General features: G+C 39.7%; 1 protein-coding gene across 3 annotated transcripts in view; it reads right to left on the reverse strand.

Annotated features, from left to right (window-relative positions):
* opn7b (opsin 7, group member b) overlaps nucleotides 1-22,529 on the reverse strand; it is a 97,028-nt gene that overhangs the window by 20,665 nt on the left and 53,834 nt on the right. For 2 of the 3 annotated variants that reach the window (XM_088332728.1, XM_088332730.1), the window contains 3 exons: nucleotides 19,432-19,481; nucleotides 13,777-13,939; nucleotides 13,428-13,555 (listed from right to left, as the gene is read on the reverse strand). In XM_088332728.1, coding sequence (XP_088188854.1) covers nucleotides 13,428-13,555; nucleotides 13,777-13,939; nucleotides 19,432-19,481 — 341 coding nt within the window. Of the gene's footprint in view, nucleotides 1-13,427; nucleotides 13,556-13,776; nucleotides 13,940-19,431; nucleotides 19,520-22,529 lie in introns of all 3 variants that reach the window. The other variant, XM_088332727.1, reaches the window with a different exon arrangement.

The following is a 22,529-nucleotide window of genomic DNA, read 5'->3' on the forward strand; positions in this document are numbered from 1 at the left end:
GTCACTGTGCACACAGAGACAGACATACATTCACTCGTTCATTCACACCTCGGATAAAAATTTGGACTGGCCAATTAACCAGGCATGCATGTTTTTGGAATGTGGGAGGAAACCGGAGTGCCCGGAGGAAAACCCACGCAAGCACGGGGAGAACATGCAAACTCCACACAGGAAAGTTTGATCTCGAACTCAGAACTGTGCCGCAAATTACCAATTGTAATCATTAGGTTGAATAGTCTTTTTCATACATTCTCTTAACAAAAACATTTTCTGCAGGTAAGAGTTGCTTGTCTTGGAAACTATTCCTCCATTTAAATTCTGGTGATTTATACTACTTGTGTGTACTTTACTTATGAAATGCCACTGCAAAGAATAATAGATGAGTTAAAATACTTTTGTATTTTTTTTAGAATTTTTAAAAAGTAAACGTTTTCTGGAGTAAGGTAAGTTTGTTTTTCTTTACCGATATAAAGTACACTAGAAATTATATCCAATGCTTTGCTATATTTTGTATTTATTCTTAAATGAAAACATTTCCGATAGTTAAGTGTTGCTTATCTTAAAAACATTTGTGAAAAAAAGGTTGTTTCAGTGGCCCTAACTGCCCGAAATTTGTCAACCTTAAACCACGTCCACAGTCACCTAACCCATCCAGCTTTCTCTCCCCAAAAAATGTTATGACAAATCTGATAATGCACTGTCATTCCTAACACAATGTCAGATCCATTTCAGCATGGCAGCAGCAGTTTTTCCTTATGATCGGTCCAAGGTAGACTTCAATGTGTCCCACCTCACAGGAAGAGCAGCGGAATGGAGTCAATGTTTGGCACAGTGCAACTTCCTCGAGGCATTCACCACCACGCTCAGATGCTTCTTCCAACAGTTGGTTCCCGGGCGGATGTGGCAAGGTGACTCACAAGACTAATCCAAGGACACTGGTCAGTGTCTGACTACGCCATATATTTCCTTACCCCCGCTACTAAAAGTGAGTGGAACACACCAGCTCTTATAAATGCATTCTTCCCAGAGCTTTCCCAGGAGGTCATGGACCAACTCGCCACAGTGGACTTGCCTGATAACCTCGGCAATCTCATTTCCCTCTCCATCAAAATCGACTGGCAAATATCTGACAGAAGACGGGGAAGGCTAACAACACAGGGCGTCCTGCTTCATCAATGTCACTAGGATACGGGAAATCCACGTCACTCACCTTCTCATCATGTGCACTGCTCAGAGAAAGGAAAGGAGATCACGGAGATCAGAAATGAGCACCTCTCTCCAGTAGAAAGAAGCAAACGATGTCCTGAAGGACGTTGTTTTTATCGTGGGGCAAGAGGACATTTGCTGCGTTCCAGCCCCACCAAAGAGGTCACGTATTGAAAAAATAACACTGTAAGTGGTCTTAGTCAGACCAGTATGGACGGTATCACACGTGGCTTTAATCCTTGTTATTTTTTGTCCAATAAAATGATAAAACCTTACATTAGCCATGGCCAATGGGGCATGCCTGCATTCATTGACTTTGGGTCTGTCTCGATCTTTTTGAGCCCCTCTAGCCAGACCTTTAAGAGTGGATCTGCAACCACTGCCACACCCACGCAAGGTGTATGCCAACAACGGCTCTTTGATAGGTGTCGTAACTCAGATTACTAGCCCTGTCTACATTATATTTATGGATGGTATTGTAACAAGTGTATATGTATTATAAAAAGTACTTCATTTGTTAGTCCTTGGCTTATCCTGGTTAAAGTTACACAATCTACTATTCGATTGGGGATCTGTCCGAATTTTCTCCTGTGGTACACCATGTCAGTACTCCTATTTTAATAGATTTAAGTCGGCTTTTTCCTCGGTGCCCATTCTGTCATTACCCATCCTTGATTAACCCTTCACGGTTGAGTTTGGGCTTCTGACGTTGGGATAGGGGTGGTTCTTTCACAGGTCTAGCCTTCCTAAGAGTCCATGGTCGCATATTTCTGTTGACTTTGTACTGGGTCTGTGGTTGACCTCTTTTCTAAGATTGTTTACGTTATTTCTCTAGCCAAACTCCCCTCAACTAAGGTTACTCAAGGAGCTTTCACGCATTCATGGTTTCCCAGATGACATAGTATCTGACCAGGGTCCACTGTTCATCTTCAGGTTCTGGAGGGAGTTTTGTAAACTCATAGAGCTACGGTAAGTTTGTCGTCAGGGTTTTACCCAAATCCAATGGCCAGACCGAATGACTCAACCAAGAGCTTGAGAAGGCCCTGAGCAGGAGAAAACCCCGAACAATGGTTCTTGCAGCTAATTTTAGTGGAGATGGCATATTACACGCTCCTATCAGCGTCTTCGGATGTCTCACCCTATCATGTTGTGTTTGGACGCCCATTTTGTCTCTTTTCGGGATGTTCTGTCCAAGGTCTTGTTCCTTCTGCTTTTAGGTCGGTTCAGAGGTGCAGAAGAATGTGTGAGCAAGCATGGAGTCGTCTTCTGTGGCAGGCCTCTGTTTACAAAAGATCAGAGGCCCCTCAATATTTTAAAGGGTAAAGGATGTGGCTAGCCACACTAAACCTGCCACTCAGGGTAGCATCCGGCAAGCTTACCCCCACGTTTGTTGGTCCTTTCCCTATTTTCCAAAGTTATCAGTCCCATAGCGGTCCGCCAATGTCTTCTTAAAGGGATTTGCATGTTTCCCACATTTTAGGTCAGGCAGGTCAAGACGGTTAAAACTAGCCATTTGTGCTTAGCTATGATTTCTACTCAAACCGGATGTCACCAGCCCTGATTACATCCTAATCACCACTCCTGCTCACTCCTTTTTAGGGGCACGTTTGCCAGTTTGTTGCCATTCTTGTTTCGTTTTAGTGTTGTCTCAGCCTTGTTTTGTTTTCTGTTTACCGAACCCTTGCTTTCATTTCCGACCACAAATTCTGCTTGCCGAACATTTAGTCTGTTACTTACGCCAATTGTGAGTTTACTTCATCACCAACACCCTCTGGTAATCAAGATACTGTTGCCCCGCTTTTTTTTGTTTGTCCCACCTGTGTACCGAACCTGTACCGAATAAACGACGCATTTCTGTCTTAAACCTTGCTCCGGCATTGTGCTTCCATGCTACCCCGAGCGGGTCCTTAACAGTAAACAGTAAAAACATACATTTATACATATATCTATGGGAGTGATCACTCCACTCTTTTCTGCCACGAACTAAATGCAGAAGGAACTAAACTTGAACATGTATTTTTCTTTAACATTCTTTACCAGCATCCACCAAGTTTTGTCTGTAAAGTACTTAATAACAAAAAGTAGAGTACATTTTATCTAGTATACAATACACAAGGGTTCTCTTCAAATCTCTTAAGATCCAAAGCAGTCTGACCTTGTTTTGACCAGTCAGCTGCGCTTGGCATTACAAGTGATTTTCTCCATCGATTATGTTGTCAGTAAGCTGCAAACTCCTTTTTTAGTTCCTCCCTATTCCATCTCCCAGCTTTCAGTCAAGTGACAAAAGCAACATTAGCTTTTAAGTTTGCTAAGCAGGGGACCCTCAACTAACTTTATTGGGGTTTGATCCAGATCTAAAAAATAAATGAATAATCATAGGATGCTGTAGAATGAATCCAATGAAAAGCATTTGGTGTGCTTAAGAGTGGACAATTAGAAGTCCATAAACAATAATGAATTCAGTTTAGGGCAGATTTTCTGGCCCAAATATAATTTACTCTTCTAGACGTTTTTCTTAAATGGGAAGTGCCTGCGGTCAGCACAGTGGCACAATTGTTGGCGCGTGTGAGGCACAGTTCTGAGGTTGTGAGATCAAACCTTCCTGTGTGGAGTTTGCATGTTCTCCCCGTGCTTGTGTGGGTTTCCTCCGGGCACTCTGGTTTCCTCCCACATTCCAAAAACATGCTTGTCAGATTAATTGGCCGGTGTTAATTGTCCCTAGGAGTGAATAAGCGAGTGAGTTGTCTGCCTCTGTGTCCTACAACTGGCTAGAAACCAGAGGTTTCCCCTCCCCACTGCCCGAAGGTAGCTGGGATGGGCTCCAGCACCCCCACAACCCTATTTAAGATTAGCGGTGCAGATAATGGATAAATGGATGGAAAGTGTTCGTACCAGACAATGTTTGCCATTTTGCTTCTTTTTTTTTTTTTTAAATCATGCAGAAAATTTTATTATTTAGCTCTATAAGCATAGGATATACCAAAACAAAGCTTCAACCCTCATCTTTTGTTAGAAAGATGATTCCATACTTTGTTTCGTAAACAATTGAACATTGATGGGTTTCTTGAAAGTACTTGTTTCCAGAGCAAGCTTCAGAGAAAAACTGCTTTTTGTGAAAGAATGCATTTCAAGCAGAACTGAAAGATGCAGCAGAAAACTTATCAGGTGGGCACGGCCCCTTTAGCATCCTGCAGCCAGAGGCAGCCAGGTGTGCACAGAGCTTAAAACACAAGAAATAGACATGAATTAGTTTTTTTCATGCCTTAACATCCTGTGAGGCTTGTACAAAGTCGAAATTGAGTTTTGTTCGTAAATTTGAGAATTCAGTTTTTAATCAGGTGTGTGCTCTTTGGTCTAGAAATCACAGTATTTTGTTAACTTTTTTGTGTCATGGCGTAGTGGGCTGTTATTGACCATTTTCCACACTGATTGGCTATGAGAGTAAAATTTAGGTTTGATTCATACCCGCTGTGTTTTATTACATCCTTGCCCAACAACTGAGCCCAACAATGCGATTTTATTTAAAACATTCCCCCTCAAACCCTTTGGTTCACGTTCAGTGTAGAAGTACAGTAAAATCGGGTCTGAAACATCCACTCAACCTGACCCAGGCCCAGGGGTATTAAAGCCTGATTCAGCCCCCTATTTCTGTGTCGGCAAAGCTTAAATTAAATGACAATATTTCATCCTTCACAGAAACATTTTTGAGGGGTAAAGAATTGGGCCATAAACAAGAGAAGCGGTACATCCTTAAGAAATTGGCTTGGCACTTTAAGTGTAAGGCATAGATGACAAAGAACAACAATGACAGCAAGAGCAGCCCGGCCTGACCCAACGTAATGATTAATATTTTAGGCCCGATCAGGGCCAACTTTCGAGTCGAGTAGGACTCAGGATTGGCTTAAGATCTTACCTATGGTCCAGTGTTACCATAGTGGTTTCCGTAAAACAATAATAAACAAAATGTAAAATTCTGTGCGACAAGGTACAGCTTAGTGGTTGAGGATCACTAATCGTGATCTACCGGACTTAAACTTTTCACCCAGTTGAAACATTGTGTCTTTTTTTACAATAAATGTCTTCAAAGGCCTATCAAATGCCACTTTTGTTGGTTGATTAGATGCACTTTGAAGCATCCGAAAGAGTTTTATACATTGAGCAAAGTAAAGCCCAGTTGAAATCTCTTTTTATCTCCCATTGTCAGTGTATTGATTGGTCGATACACAGTCCCTACAAAAACTTTGAGGTTGGACTTTGATGTGGTCTGTAGACTAATAGGATTAGAACACACAAATTTTGCTGGAGTTAAACTGAAGCCGATTGTTTTTTCCTTATCTAGGATTCACTCAACAATTCAATAGAAAATGTGTTTGATCTTTAAATGCCCGTTTTGCTCATTTAACTGCTGTTCTTCTGTAACCACCTTCCCTGTTCTCAATACCTAAAATAAGACGACCGAAAACATTGAGATTAATTGCATGCGGCGGTAGAAGTAAAAAAACAAATTGACTCACATTCAGAAGCTAGCTTGTTATTCACTTGGCACTATGAGTTGAACTAAATTAATCAAGGTTTCTAAACCTGATTTCTCTTTCATTGCCTGAATTTGTCTATGGTAAGGGGTGCTTGAGAAACTTGATAATTTTATTTCGGAAATATTTATTTGATTACCTCGATACAGTGAGGCCTATTTACGACACACTCGAGTTCGGACCTTTCAACTTTATGATGCCTTTGCCTCATCCAAAATTTTGGCCCCAGTTAAATGGAGTTTGCAATCTGTTCAATCTGGCTGTGCAATCACAAAATGTGTTGCAAGGCTTTTTTTTAAATATGAACGCTAACACTAATTGCTGTATAATTTTGACTGTAATTATATAGTTTTTTTATGTTGATGCATGCAGCCATAATTACATTTTTGCCATTTGAGAAAAGAACGACCGATTAATGAGCATGATTTTATAAAAACAGAAAATATATTTTGCATACGTGCATGTGTCATCTATCATTGTGCTTTATATCCAGAAGACCTTTGGCTTTCTTCCGCACCAAAAAATAATGTCTTCATTGTCGAAATATTTCTTACTCATACGTCTTTTTATTATTTCTAGTAATAATTTTTATCCAGGCCATAAAAATATGACTTATACTCTAGTGCAATTATTGTAATAAAAAATGTTACAGAAATTAGATTAGTGCATAACTCCGGTTAGATCTGCATCTTAGTAACATAACTCATAATACCCTGTAAAACAGGGGCTTCAACTTTTTTATAACTGAGATATACTTTTTGTCACCAATTGGCGTAAAGGGCACCCAGTTTGATATGCATTACTGAAAAAACAACGGCAGTAGGGTTGAATAGAGTCTGTCGACCAATTAAAAAAAAGCATTTTACTAGAAAATCACATTTACCCAGCACTGGTGACCCATTTTCAGAACCGGTCTGCCAGCACTACGTTGGAGGCGCTCACTGTAGCTTATTTCCGTGCAAAATTGGAAGTGAAAAAATGATGAAAAAAATCTCATGAAAAATATTAATCTTTACATGTAAAACATGTATTGCTCGCCTTGCCTATAACTTTGCTCATTTTTTTTTTCATTTCAATATTTCTTCTATTTCATTATACAGGACTGTCTAAAAAAATGGAATATTGTGATGAAATTCTTAATTGTCTGCAATGCCATTAAAAAGAGTGTCATGCGTTCTAAATGTATTTTTTAAAAAAATGAGTATTATTTGTTTTGCTATTTATGGCAAATTCAACTATTTCATCTCAAAATATCATAAAAAAATAAAAATCCTAATTGTGGGCAATGAGACACAATCAGCCACTTTAATATAATAAAAGCCTTCCAATATTTCAGTTGATTTGTAAAGAATCCAGAATGTAGAAACACGTGTTTCTTAATTCCATTGAAGAAAAAATAACTTAAAATATTTTGATTTTCTGAAACAGTTGTATGGTTTTGGTCAAAACATGCAGCACAGCTAAGCTATAAAAGTTATAAAAATAAAGTCAACCTAAAAGATATCAACCAGGCATTTTGATGAATATTGTGATTGTCAAATATAAGTTAAGAAGCAAAATGCACATGTTTTTAGTTCTCTCTGGAGGTAGCCGATTGGAGAGCTTGTATCAAGGGATGTCAACATAAATATTTCCCAGGGCTCTTCCAACAACCAACCAGGTTTACCTGCTTTCTTCAGCAATGACATGATTGGTTGTTAGCTGAATACTGAGCTACATCGATGTCATCATCCTTCAACACCAACCTTTCAAAATAGTTTGAGTCTGGTTCTTAACTCCGCAAAATGCCAAGTAATACTAGTATTGGCCCATACAACATAATATTGTTAGATACTGTCTGTGGCTGAAAATATGTTGTCGTTTATTCTTTCTGTTTTGCACAAGGCAGATTGTCGCAAGCGTGTCGGGGTTGACTTTGGATGAGCGCCAGACCCTATGAGAGGGTGATTTCTGCCAAGTGCTCTAAATGTAAAAGTGAAGAAATTCAATGACGCACAGGTAAACGCTGGGAGTAATTATGACTCATTTCAATAGCCAAATGCCTCGAATTAGTCACGCACATGAATGGATGATCACGATCCCTACACTATTTACTAAATAAGTGGTAGATGATAATTATCTGGCTAGCAGTTATTGGAGTGATCACAGCCTAATATGACGTCAGTTTTCAGGCCGATCGGAAAAATATACCTGATTATTTGTCATCTGCTACCACACTTAATTATTTAATCTGCCAACAATACTTGTTAGAATGAATCCAAGCATTTTTGTAAAATGATTTTTGTTACACTCCTGCGTATATCCATCCATCCATTACCTGCACCGCTTATCCTCATTAGGGTCACAGGGGAGCTGGAGCCCATTCCAGCTATCTTTAGGCAGTAGGCAGGGAACACCCTGAACTGGTTGCCAGCCAGTCGCAGGGCACACAGAGACATACAACTCACTCGCTCATTTACCCCCAGGGACGATTTGGACCGGCCAATCAACCTGTCATGCAAGTTTTTGGAATGTGGGAGGAAACCGGAGTGCCCGAAGGAAACCCACGCAAGCACGGGGAAAACATGCAAACTCCGCACAGATAAGCTGGTAGCTGGATTTGATCCCATGCCGTCAGAACTGTACCAAAGACATGCCAACCACTCAGCTGCCGTGGCACCCTACTGCATATATGTTAATGTCAAATTTGATCAATACTGACTACAGTGCTAGTTGATTAAGATTAATAACAAAGTTGAGTTTCCTACTTTAGTTTGTGCATGCCTGTTCAGGTGTGCTCAGTAATCCAGATTTTAAAGTAATACTTTCTTTCAGTTGATTTCTGGTTGATTGACCGGTACCAAAATAGGCAAATTTCTGCTTTTCTAAGCAATATTTTTTTGGCAGCGCAACTTTAAAAATACATGGAAAAAACACTTTTCAAATCTTGAAGTTTATGGTTTGTATTGCAGAATTACACAATTTTTTCTTGCTGAATGTGCTTTATAATCAAGTCAACTTAATACATACTATTAATTTAAAATTATTTTCCCCTATTAACTTAATAAATCCGAATGTGTTATATGAACTTTGTGTTGGCGGTCCACAAATACTTTCCTTGTTCTTAGTGTCAAATTGTATTTTTAGTAGCAGTAGTAGTAGTTGTTTTAATTATTATTATTATTATTATTATCAGAGTACAAGTCCAAAAAAATCTGTCCGGCCAGTAATTCTTCACATCAACATCCCTGACTATGCATTATTTATCTAGTTCAGGTTTTCATTGCTTTCCTAATATTCCGTCGCAGGTTTCCAAGACTCGGTCAGCCTTATAAATTGGATATATATTTTTTTATTTGGTGTGAATATTATAGTACTTTTCTTTTTATCCATATTTTATTGTTGCATTCATGTGACCGGTGATCAGTCCAGTAGGCAGACTCGGTGCTCACATTCTGGGATTACGGCTTTGGCACTACTCAGCTTCTGGCCAGGCAAGAACAAAATTCCAGTGTTTCACATTTACCAGTGTATCTATAAGAGAGAGGCAGAACATTCAAGAGGGAAAATATGTGAGGTGTCTTTTAAAAATGAGGTTTGAATTTTCAAAAACTGAAGACTGATCAACAAACAACAAATCTTCTTTAACAGCAGCATGTCATCATACATGCTACATGCTTATATTACTAAAATATGAGTAGGCTTTGAATACTTGGATGTAACAGAAACCGAATTTCTTTTTGTCACAAGAATTAATAATAATTTTCACTCTGTCACTTTGTCAGTAGCCCTCTGACTGATACACATGAGCCGGACACACCATCCATCTTAGCTCATTGTAATTCACAGAGGACACTGGGACTCTGACTAGCAGAATAATTTCTGGAAATTCCTACACCTCACCTAACTGATACTGACAACGAAACTTCATATTCTGCTGGTGTGTAAATTTGAACTCAGCACTCATTGAACAATTTCCTCATGTCACCTATGATCATCTTTCCAAACACAAATTACCATCCACAAAAGTCAACAATCCTGACTGTGGACTGGAAATTCAGTGTGAAACAATATGTGGGATTTGTTTGTTTGTTCTATATCTTTGCTTAATTCCCGTGACCAGAATACTAACTATAACACTCATGCCTATGAGTGGGTAGCTGCAGATCACTGATACCGCAGCAGAGCCATCAACATTATAAAGGATTCTTCTCACCCATGCCACTACCTCTCTAACCTGTCGACATCTAATAGGTGCGACAGGTCTCTTAAAACAATGCTCAGAGACAGCTTCTTCCCCAGGAACATCACTGCCATACACGAGTGCACAATATATTTTGTGACAAATTCTGGGGCGTTTTTTGTTGCTGCAAAATGTTATTGTTGTGGAATGCTCTTCCCCCTGAGATCCGATCTGCTGCTTCAGTGGAAATGTTTAAATCTATGCCTAAAACTCACTTCTACTCTATAGCATACGAATAACCTAAACTTCTTATATGTAATAACTTGAGAAGCCCTTTGAGACTATTTGTGATTAAGGGCTATACAAATAAAAATGACTTGACTTGACGTGAAGTTTTTATTTTCAAACGCAAGATGAAAATATTGTAGATGGATACTTGAACAAAAAATAAATTTTAAAATACAGAAAAATCAGAAAATGACAACAAAAAATGATCAACCAACTAACCCTTATTATCTCCTGACCAATGGTGACGACAATTAATGCTTCGTACTATACATTTAAGCAACATGATAATGTAAGCCAGGGGTCTGGAACCTTCGGCTCACGAGCCAGGTATGGCTTTTTTCATGAGTACATCAGGCTCGGAGGTAAAATTTTGATTTGGCAAATCTTGTCAGTGTCGTTCCAAATTTTATATGTATGATGTAGATTTTAATACAAGCAACATTGGTGGTTTACAGTCAGAGTGTCACACCAACAGACCCTTTTTTGCCAGTACATCAAAAATGAATCTATAGGCGCTAATTAAACAATCTATGTTCACTGTTGAGACACTTAACGAAGAAAACCCACTGAACAAACTCTTAACACCTGAAAACGGCAGCCAAGCACCCAAAGCCAATTTATCGGGTAAGCGGTAGGGATAGGCAAAACTATGCACACATAGCACACACACACACTGCCTTCTCTCTTTCGCCCAGTGCCATAGGTAAATTTGTTGGTATTCTTGTTTTCTGTATTCTGTGACATTTTTACAAATTAAGTTTTAATGTTTTTGGACGGACTGTGTGGCTCGACATTTTTTAATGGAAAAAAGTATGCCATGCCTCAAAAAATGGTTAAGAAACAGTGCTCTAGAATACCAGAAACAGCCTCGTTAAACTAGTCATTATTGAATGTTCTTTTTTTTACAGACGGACATCTGTGGCAGCTTTATTGCCACTTACACGCATTGCAACAAGAAAAATAAAAGTCAATACTTGATTACAGTACACAACTTTTATGAGAGAAATAAATACGTCATGCCATCTTGCTCCAGGACATCACATCACCAGCATGGATTGGACTCGAAGGTGCTTCTCTGATCTGTATACTCAATCGACTGTACATACATCAGGCCACAACTTCCAATGTAACTTTTTTCTCTATACTCTACAAATCAGCATTTCTAGGGTGAAAACAAGACTAAGCTAGAGTAGTGTTTTTCAATCTTTTTAAAAACCAAGGTGCACCCATATAAAATGTAAATAAAATCTGATTCTGCGCTCTAGCTTTGTTTTTTAATGTTGAAGTTATCAAGACATGATACTGTTTAACGATATGGTTTTTTTGGGGGGTTTTATTAAAATGCCTTTAAAAATGTAAGTGTATGGTGGCTGTTTCTCTGGAGGGCGTACTAGAAAATAATTTTGGTAACTAATCTGACTGTAATTTTACAATGTAGTTCAACATTTCCTTTTCTTAGTTCTTTTTTTGTTTGTTTTCTGGTAAAATAGGATGAATTACATTTTAAAATGAAAATTATCTGACAGTAGAACAGCTTTTTAAAACTACATATAAAATAGAGGGAGGCAGTGTATACTCAAATGTCATTTCTAAACATAAGTATTTAGCAAAATAATTTACCCAAGCTACTTTATCATTTATCAGAAAAATGATCATCTGCCACCTAATGGATATAAAATATTATCAAAGTTACTCGGCTAGTGATTGAAAGAACACACTTTTACAACATCACAAATTGTGATAATTTCCTGTGGCATACCATAAAAAGTCTCACGGGACACTTTTGTTAAAGGGACAGTGTGTAAGATTTAGTACCTCCTGGTAATACAAATACTTAATTCAATAACACAATACATATATTTAGATAATAGGCATAAATAACGGAACCGTCCCGCAAATGTTGATTTTTATAGTTATTCATAGGTCGGAAAATTTGTATTTCTTTGACATAGAGTAACCCATACCTGGTAGTCGCCGCCTTGTTTGTCTGGCATCTTGCTGCTACGCTGTGCTTATTTGGCACTGGTTTCCATCCGCATTGATCAACATGGTGCCTTTGAGTAGTCAAATATTACATAAGCTACCTTAAATGAATGCCCTAGTGTAATGTTGACGTTAAAATTCAGTCCAGATTTGAGCTCAAATCGGGCGTCTGAAAAAAAAAATTATAGCAACTTTACTCGTGGCGGGTTGTGCATTTAACACCTAGGCCTTCAGTAGTGCAACATTGGAATCAATCTAACCCTCAATAACTGCATCGCTATGAAACATTTACTCGAGCTACAACTGCGTCACATATAAAATAAACATCAATAATTGCCTCATAAAATTGCTATATTACTCAGGAATATAGCCACATTTTACTCACAAACATATTTTTTATTTGTACACAAAATCAAGTTTCCTTTCTTTCCTCAATAATATTTCAACCACACTACTGTACATATTATTCATGGATTTCAGTTCCTTTAAAGAGTTATTTTCTATCGCCATGGCAGTCTAGACTATACAATATTTTTGGCATACGTTTTTATTCGATTTAGAGCTTTATAAGCAGTGGACAGGGGATGTATTTATTATACGTTTTTGAGTGATACTTCCGTTACTGTCCCCGAGCCAATCTTGGCTTGTGAAACTGCTGACATTTCTTCACGCCTGCTAGATGGCCCTGGCCCGCCAGCTCAGAATATGATTGGGTAAATCCACAGCTTCACCATCACTTATTTTATGCTTTGGGCCTGACAAACTGATTGTTAAGGCCTTTGGCTCTTGGGATCACTAGTAGACGAGCATTTTCAGTGCGAAGGCTCCGGACCATAACATAGGGGGGAATTAAATCTGATATGAGGGAGCAAGTCCTTGCATGATTTTGTTCCTTAAACCTTAAAATCACATCTTTAGCTAACAGAGAGCCAATGCAGGTTAGCTAAAATCTGGGTAATGTGATCAAACTTTCTTGTCTTAGTTAAAAGCCTCGCTGCAGCATTTTGTACCAGCTGAATGGTCTTGATTTGGACTTCGGGAGTAATGGCTGAAATGTGATTGGTTAAATGCTTAAATATGAAAGCACACATCTTGAAGTAGTGCAAACAGGGGACAAGCAATGGAAGCAATCTGACAAACAAGTTGGAATTGTACAAGTAATAATGGACAAATAATATTAATATCACATGATCCAGATATTGTTTAGGTCAGAAAAGAAGGCCTTGTGGCCCTAGCGGCCCACCACTGTACCTTACCGTAGTTTGGGCAGCAGACCTTGAGCCAGCAGACAGAGGACAGCACCGTTAGATTCGTCAGACTGCACAGGCCAAACAAAACGCCACAGAAGGCGTAAACGATGCAAGTGGTCTTATTATATAGCCACCTAAATACGGGGCAGGGGGACAACAAAAAAGAACACAGTGCATCATGTTAAACATGAGGGTAAGAGGTTTTTTTCTGCATCTTCTGCACAAAGATAAATCTCCATGACTTTGCCAGGGGCGAAGCAATACTAAAGAATACATTTTGAGCTCACATAATCATTGTATTGTATTTATGTGATTGCACAACAAATCCAAGTTACAGGTTAGAAAGGAGACTTACTTATGAGTGAAGGCTGACGGTACAGCGATGGGGAAGAGGGAGATGGTCATCATCAGATCACTGATGGCCAAGTTAACTACAAAGTATTCCGCTGGCTTCAAGGAGGACTTTTTTCTATAGGCCACGAACAATAGGATTCCGTTTCCCAGCAGTGACAGGGCACCTACGAGTCACAGTTACAAATTATTGATTGGAAGATTCCAGGAACCTTTATATAGAAGATGATTAATGAATGAAATATTGTGACAAGTGTTAAGACTGTCTAGGTGATGGGATCAAGATAAGCTCCAATTTTTCTCATCAGCCCTTTTTTTTGCTTTTTTTAACTAAACTCAACACAACTTTATTCATTAAGCCCTTTAAAACAGCCACATCTGAAGATAAATCGCTTTACACAAATAAAATATAGTTAAAAAAAAAACTTTATTGGCCACAAAATAATCAAAACACCTAAAAAGTATAGAAATAATAAAATAATAAAACGGTCAAAATCCGATAAATCATAATGTGTTTTTGACTAATTAAAAAAATGGACAGTAAGGGAGCCTTTCTGGTGTGCAAGGGTGAATTGTTCCAAGGTTTTGGAGCAGCAACATAAAAGGTTCTATCCTTTCTGAGCTTCCTCTTAGACTTGGGTACCTCCAACAGCAGCTCATTGACCTTAGGCACAGAGGAGGGAAATTACAGTGAAGCAGCTCACTCAGGTAAAGAGGAGCAAGGACACTTAAATATGAAAAAAAAAAAAACTAAAAATATATTCTGAAATGCACAGGCATCTAGTAAAGGGAGCCCAGAACCTGTGTATATGCTCCTTCTTATGTGTGCCAGTTAAATGTCAAACAGCTGTATTTTGGATTGGCTGTAGATGAAAGACTGGCTGATTCCATAATACAATGAATTGCAGCAGTCCAGCCAAGATGTGATGACGGCATGATTCACAATCTTAAATGTTCTCATGTGAGAAAAGGCTTCACTTTTGCTAACTGCCTTATATGGAGGAAGCTTGACTTCACTACTGCACTTTTGGGTTCATCTAGTTGAAAATCAGTGTTCATCTTGAAAACCAAGTTAAGAACAGTTTACTTCACATATAGTGCCAATGAACCCAAGGCAGTAGGTACACGGGAGCCACTGGGACCAAAGAAAATCATCTCAGTTTTTCTTTTCATTAAAGTTTAAAACGTTAAGGGTCATCCAGACTTCAAGTCATCAAGACAGGAAAGTAGGTGCTTAATTAAATTTCATATTTAATAGGATATATATATATATATATATATATATATATATATATATATATATATATATATATATATATTGTCATATCCTGCATGGTCGCCATGACACCCAGCTGGTCCCGCCCCTTGACACCGGCTGACACAGATTGACTTAATTGCGTGTGAGATTCTTAAGGGCTCGTTTTGAGACTGCCCGTGGCCTTACCATTGTTTTGTTTGACTCGAAGGAAAAACCTGTTCATGCCGGTTTGTTCTGAGTTACTGCCTTTCTTTCTTGAAGACCTGTAAGTGCCCGTTTGTTCTGAGTGATTGCCTGTAAGCCTGTTTTTGTTTTGTCTTTGGTCTCTGCGTGTTGGACAACTTTTATTTTTTAAATAAAAGTGACTGATCGTTTACGCAAAAATTAGTTCACCCTTTCTGCCTCTCGGTCCGTTCCCTGACAGAATGGTAAGGCCCACTCATGTGAACTCAGCGAACGATCCCAACCCAATTTGGGGAATACCGGGGAACTCCGTTTGTCTATCGCCTAGTGAGGTCACCGCCCTTCAGCTGCTGATCGAGCGAGGTCAACGCATAGGACGCCAAATGGAGCAATTTGCTCAGCGGGCTGAGCGCCTGTCGCGTTATCTGAATGAGCTGTCCGAGGCGCCTGACGGCCTCAACGCCGCGCCTTTCGGCCTCAAAGCCGCGCCTGCCGACCTTCCATTCCTGCTTACCTGTCTGACTCTTCTACTTGCCTGTCCGACCCCTCTGCTTGCCTCTCTCACCCCCCTGCTTGCCTCTCTGACCCCCCTGCTTGCCTCTCTGACCCCCCTGCTCGTCTGTCTGACCCCCCTGCTCGCCTGTCTGACCCCCTTGCTCGCCTGTCCGACCCCCTTGCTCGCCTGTCCGACCCCCTTGCTCGCCTGTCCGACCCCCCTGCTCGCCTGTCCGAGCACCCTGCTCGCCTGTCCGAGCCCCCTGCTCGCCAGTCCGACCCCCCCTGCTCGCCAGTCCGACCCCCCTGCTCGCCAGTCCGACTCCCTTGCTCGCCAGTCCGACTCCTTTGCTTGCCAGTCCGACTCCCTTGGTTGCCAGTCCGACTCCCTTGCTTGCCAGTCCGACTGCCTTGCTTGCCAGTCCGACTCCCTTGCCTGCCTGTCCGACTCCCATGCCTGCCTGTCCGACTCTCCTGCCTGACTGTCCGACTCCCCTGCCTGCCTGTCCGACTCCCCTGCCTGCCTGTCCGACTCCCCTGCCTGCCTGTCCGACTCCCCTGATCGCCAGTCCGACTCCCCCGATCGCCAGTCCGACTCCCCTGATCGCCAGTCCGACCGCCCCTGATCGCCAGTCCGACCCCCCTGATCGCCAGTCCGAACCCCCTGATCGCCAGTCCGACCCCCCTGATCGCCAGTCCGACCCCCCTGTTCGACAGTCCGACCCCCCTGATCGCCAGTCCGACCCCCCTGATCGCCAGTCTGGGATGCGAGGTATTTATTTTCTTTTGGGACCTCAGGAGCTGTCCCTTGAAGGGGGGGGTTCTGTCATGTCCTGCATGGTCGCCATGACACCCAGCTGGTCCAGCCCCTTGATACCGGCTGACACAGATTGACTTAATTGCGTGTGGGATTCTTAAGGGCTCGTTTTGGGACTGCCCTGGCCTTACCATTGTTTTGTTTGACTCAAGGAAAAACCTGTTCATGCCCGTTTGTTCTGAGTTACTGCCATTCTTTCTTGAAGACCTGTTCGTGCCCGTTTTTTCTGAGTGATTGCCTGTAAGCCTGTTTTTGTTTTGTCTTTGGTCCCTGCGTGTTGGACAACTTTTATTTTCTAAATTAAAGTGACTGATCGTTTACGCAAAAATGAGTTCACCTTTCCTGCCTCTCGGTCCGTTCCCTGACAGAATGGTAAGGCCCACTCATGTGAACTCAGCGAACGATCCCAACCCATTTTGGGGAATACCGGGGAACTCCATTTGCCTATCGCCTAGTGATCGTACACGCAAATGAGTTCACACTTCCTGCCTCCTGGTCCGTTCCATGACATATATATATTATTACAGTGTCTATTTTATGTAGCACTATCTAAATACTCTATATCAACACGTTACATTGGGTACTTTCGGTATGTATTATATTCCTTTTACTTTATTATTGTTTTGTTCTCAACACAAGGATACTGCTTTAAGTGTTAATTTCCCTACGGGGACGAATAAAGTATCTAGCTATTTATCTATCTATCTGACTGTCATCAGTGTAACAATAAATAGAGATGCCATGTTTTTGAGGATGGAGCTCAGCAGGAGTAAGTACAAAGAAAGGAGAAGGGGTCATTGGAATGGAACCAAAAGACAGAGGAGCGAGGACACTTTCAAAACCAGCAAGGCTTACACCCATAGTTCTGATAGTTCGATAAGACCTAAACCAACAAAAAGCGCTACTACTAATGCTCAAGGCAGCCAGGATAATAAAATATTGTGGTCTACCGTATCAAAGGCAGCAGTGAGTTCCATCAGGACGAGGATCACAAAATAGAAGATGTTAGCCAGGAGTATATCATTAAAAGGTTTGGAAGTGCTGACTCTGTGCTATGCAGAGACTTAAAAACTGACTGTAAAACGTCCAGAAGATCATGCTAATCCATAAAAGACATTAGTTGAGAATAAGCAACTTTCTTCAAGATCTTGGAGATAAATTGCAACTCGGAGATGTGCCTAAAGTTAGTGAAAACCGTTTTGTTCAGGCTAGGTTTTTTGGAAGTGGTTGCCTGTTTAAAACTAGCGAGGAACAACACCAGAGGAATGACTGCAGGTAATAATGGCCAGAACTGTCTGAAACTGAGAAAAACCTCTTTTGAAAATTATCATTGTTACATCATTAGGGGAACCTGAAGGTTTCATATGGCCAACCACATCTAAAAATGACAACGTTAAAGGCTTAAACTTATCGAACACGGCTGTGTATACGACAGAAACAGAGGGGTCAGTGACAAGAGCTGAGATTAGGGACCTAGTATTAATAATCTTGTCAACAAAAAAGTTGAGGAAATAATACATTTAGGTTGATGATTGATTCTTTCATCTGGAGGGACGAAAGCATGACCAACTTAGGTGCAGAGGTGCCTAACTTGTTTGGGTGTTCGGGGATTTGGGTTGGCCATGGTCCAAAAACGTTTGCGTGTGTTTTTTGCTATTGTTTTCCCCTTTTTATTTTCTTTGTTATTTCATGTGTTTGTCTTGCTGTCGGTCACCCCTCTTGAGGGATATGACCAAGGTAGATAGATAGATAGATAGATAGGTTGATGCTTCCAAACAGAAAGACTTTGGGGCATTAAGAACAGAGCCAATAGTTTTAAAAAGCACAGGTGAGTTGTTGTGTTAAGACACAATAATATTTAATAGGTCCTCTCTTATAGCTTCCTTAACAGTCATCTGGTAATGACGCCAGTAGTCCTTTAGCATTAAAAGTGGAACTTGCAGATTGTCCTTCTTCGACCAAGCTCAGCTATGCAAAACTCCCTACGAGCCGCACAAGATCTGTCTCATTTGTTTCATTTTTTTTTTCTTTTTTTTTCAAAACAATTTTAACCTTGTATTTGGATAAAAGACGGAAAAAATGTCAATCAATTATTAAGAGGCTATGAAAATATGGTACACCTTTCCACCTTTACGATTTTCTGGTACATTTTGCGAATATATATATAAATATATAATACAACCGTATTCCGAAATCAACAAGATTTTGATGTAATATGCAATATCTTTGGCAAACCGTAAGTGAATAATAATTTCATTAAACTTCATTCTCTTTGTCCGTTGTTTACAGAAGGTTTGAAATCTCGCAAATTTAGAAGCCGCACAAGTATTGAATTGTTTCTGTGCTGATTTTTGGCAAAGACGTCATACATTTTTAAGATTAAGACAAAAAACATGGCACAACCAGCCGCTAAAAAGAGATCGACAACTTATCTACATTTTGCAAAACCATGAAGTATCTTGAGAAATCAAGAGATTCTACAGTAAATATGTCTACCTTTTTGTTTTTTGATAAGACAACCCCCCCAAATAAATAAATAAATTAAATATATAAATAAACAAATAAAACAATATTTGCGGTTAAAATGTGATTCACTTAACTTGACCTGTACACATTTTAGTCACAGAGGGTTGAGAGTTATGACAGATTTTTTTAATTACTTTTTATTGATTGATTTATTCATTTATTTTTTACTAAATGTCAAATTAAAAGCGTAACCCTACTTGAAAAAAGCAAAAAAATGAATATATCTTAATTCAGGGAGTAAGTAAATGTATGTTGCAATAACCGTTTTACTTCAAACTGAATTATATGTCAAATTAGTAACACGGTTGCAACATTTACCCTGTTACATTAAAGTCCTGATGTGTTGTTGGTATTGGATGAACAGACAACAAAAAACTCACCAAAAATTGCATATATCGTCCCCATGAGGAAGTCATTGTCTTTTGATATCCTGGACACAAACAGATACGTTTCAGAGGCATTTCCCATCTGAAAGAAAACAACAACACAAAATGATGGATAAAGCAATTAGAAATAATGTTTTTTCCTCTTGGCAAGATATAGAAACAAAGAACATTTTTGGGGAATAGACAAACCAATCCCTCAGTGGTTCGTACTAGATCTATAACCTCCATGACGGATCCAATTTTCTCTGAAAATAAAGGAAACATATATAAGAGACATATCTTCAATAGTCTCAGAAGGTTTGCTAATAAACTGCTGCCTGGAGTTACAGCATGGTTTCATTTTCACTTTGCGGCGTTCCTGAAAATATTACTCGAATGACTCGCTATAACCTTGATTTGCACCGTGCCACCAATTGTGAAAACTGTGAAATGAAACTCAAACCTGCAGGATACCAGAATACAATTTTTTTATTATCAATCGTCCAGTCCATTGACAGTTGAGTGAGTAGACACCCAATGCATACACACACCAATTAAATTCTAAGTCCCAATAAAACACCTTGGAAGATCAGAAAAAAGGTTTGAAGGCCGAGTTGTTTAACACTCCAGAGTGGTACAGCAAAAGTCGCACTTTAATCCATGATTCATATTTTACAGGACAGTAACCAGGGTTGACCGCATTGGCCTGGAAGAGTGTTGATAAAGATTAAGACCTTCAAATAAACTCTACACCTGTGTGAAACGTTCCATTAAACTACCATTGGCTATGTTGTACACATGTCAATTCATGCTTCGAATTGCCGCAAAACACACCTGAAATCTTGAAGCGGTGTACGTGCAGTGCATTGCTGCTGTCTCATTCAAAGCACCAAAGCTCTCAAGTGAAAGTGCCAAATCTGAGTTGCTAGACTAGCCATTCAGATAAAAGGGTGTTCCAAATACAGAGCAGAATATTTCAATACCAAAAGAGAAAGTTTTTGAGTCATCGGAGAACTGTATTGAGGCTGAGTCAGGAAGGTTCCAAAACATGCAAGGAAATATGTAAAAAGAGAACTCATTGCTGCAGGCAGATGGGGACTCCGACATTGGGGAGAAAAAAAAATTGGGATATTTCTGCAACAAGATCATCATCCAAGCTTACAATCGTGGGCCTTTCTGGTTAGGAGAAGGATTGTGACCGCATGTAGGAATTTTGATCCCGTAAAATCTCTGACACATTCTATTCAAAGGACAGAGAATGAGTCCAGGTCCTCAAGTTACAAAAATGAAGGCTCAATCCAATGACTCCACTTCCATTTCAATGTGATTCCTTACTCTTTCATCGGAACTCGTTCACGATGTGGCTAAGAAGGTCAAAGCCTATGCAAACCGTAGAGTGAGATGGAAGAGTGGGGGACATAAGCTCCTTTTCACCAAGTCTAGTCAGGAGCACACTCGCTTCTCCATGGCTTCGCCCCCTCGGCATTACTGTCAGGCTAAAAGCAACTCCGTTGGGGAATGAGCTGATTAATTATATCTGTTTATTTTGTGTTTTGTTATGGAACATTCCTATAGATTGTGCTGCAAGACAAGGAGAAGCACTTGCGGGATAGGTTGTTGCTGGGAAGATGAGGAAGAGTAAATAAAAGTAAGGCACAGTACTCCTGTGGTGGTACACTTCTTTTTGTGTTAGTTAAACTCTACAGTATGTTGCTAAATCCACTTCCAATGTTACTGTTTTGAAGTGAACACAACAAAATTAAAAAGGAATGAACAATTATTTCCTCTTGCATCAAAACATGTGCTGCTCAATGAGATGATGTGTGAAGTAGGAACTCATTCCCAACTCCAAGAGTAACTGTTTCCTTGCTTTGTCAAAGAAGTGGAAAGGAGAGGAGGGGGCAAGCAAGGTGAATTGGGTAGGTGACAGAGGAAATAATGACATCGGGTCTAAATACCAGAGGATTTTCATATTAGTTTTCTTTGTCATTGTGCAAATCCAGCAGTTATTTACATACAACGTATGATCTAGGGACAAAAAAATATTGTTCTTTTGAGATGTAGGCATTATTCTGTGCTGGAATGACATTAAAATATATTCATGGTAATTTTTTCTTTACCAATGATTTGTCTTTCACCTTAAATCTGCAAAAAAAGGCGTTGGCCTATCAAAAGTGCAGTGTATTTCTGAGTTTAAATCAATCTCTATTATCGTGGACGATCTATTCAATGAGATAAGTATAGAGCATGATCCAGGACAAATATTCTAGATTGTGATCTATTGTTGTTTTTTATGTTTGTTTTTCTTAAATCTAATCCAGTCTATTCAGATTAACTATAACAGGCAGTACAATGCAAAAGTATTGTCTCCTTAAAACTTTAAAAACTCAAAACTATTTTCTAAAAATCAACTTCATGTGAGACACAGTAGTGAAAAGAAACTAAATGTATTCAAAATGTACTATCGTGCCTAAAACAAACAATTGAAAAGTAGGTGCAAAAATGTTGGCCCACTTTTAGTTAATACTTCCTTCCTTTGCTGCTATCACCACCACCAGTCTACCTAGGTTCTGCACACATGAAAAGTGGAATATTTGCCCAGTTTTCCTTATAAAACAGCTCAAGTCCCTCAAGGTTTGATGGTGATTGTCTGTTCAGAGCATTTTTTAGACCTTACCACAAATGTTCCATAGAATTGAGGTCTGGACTTGTTTGGCCATTCCAACTTTACATTGTTGGTTTTACACCTTCCCAATGATGATTTTTTTATGTTTAGCATTGTTCCGTTGGAAGGTTAAAATTCGCCTCATTCTCAGGTCTCTAGCAGACTCCCACAGATTTCCAGACAGAATTGCCCTGTATAAGAAAAGAAACCCCAGAAAATGATGCTGCCACAACCATGTTTGACAGTGGGGATTGTTTTTTCAGAGTTATGTGCAGCATTAAGCTTAAAGCAAACATAATGCTTTGCATTCAGTCAAACAATTCAATTTTTCGCTCATCTCACCTTGTGCCTTGTTCCACATATTATTTGTGTCCACCATTTGGCTTTTTGTCAACGTCAGATGGGCCTTTTTATGGTATTTTCTCAGAAAGGGCTTTGTTTTGCTACT

This window comes from Urocampus carinirostris, chromosome 3 (assembly GCF_059441175.1).
Source record: "Urocampus carinirostris isolate Australia breed hairy pipefish chromosome 3, RoL_Ucar_1.0, whole genome shotgun sequence".
NCBI classification, from domain to species: domain Eukaryota; kingdom Metazoa; phylum Chordata; class Actinopteri; order Syngnathiformes; family Syngnathidae; genus Urocampus; species Urocampus carinirostris.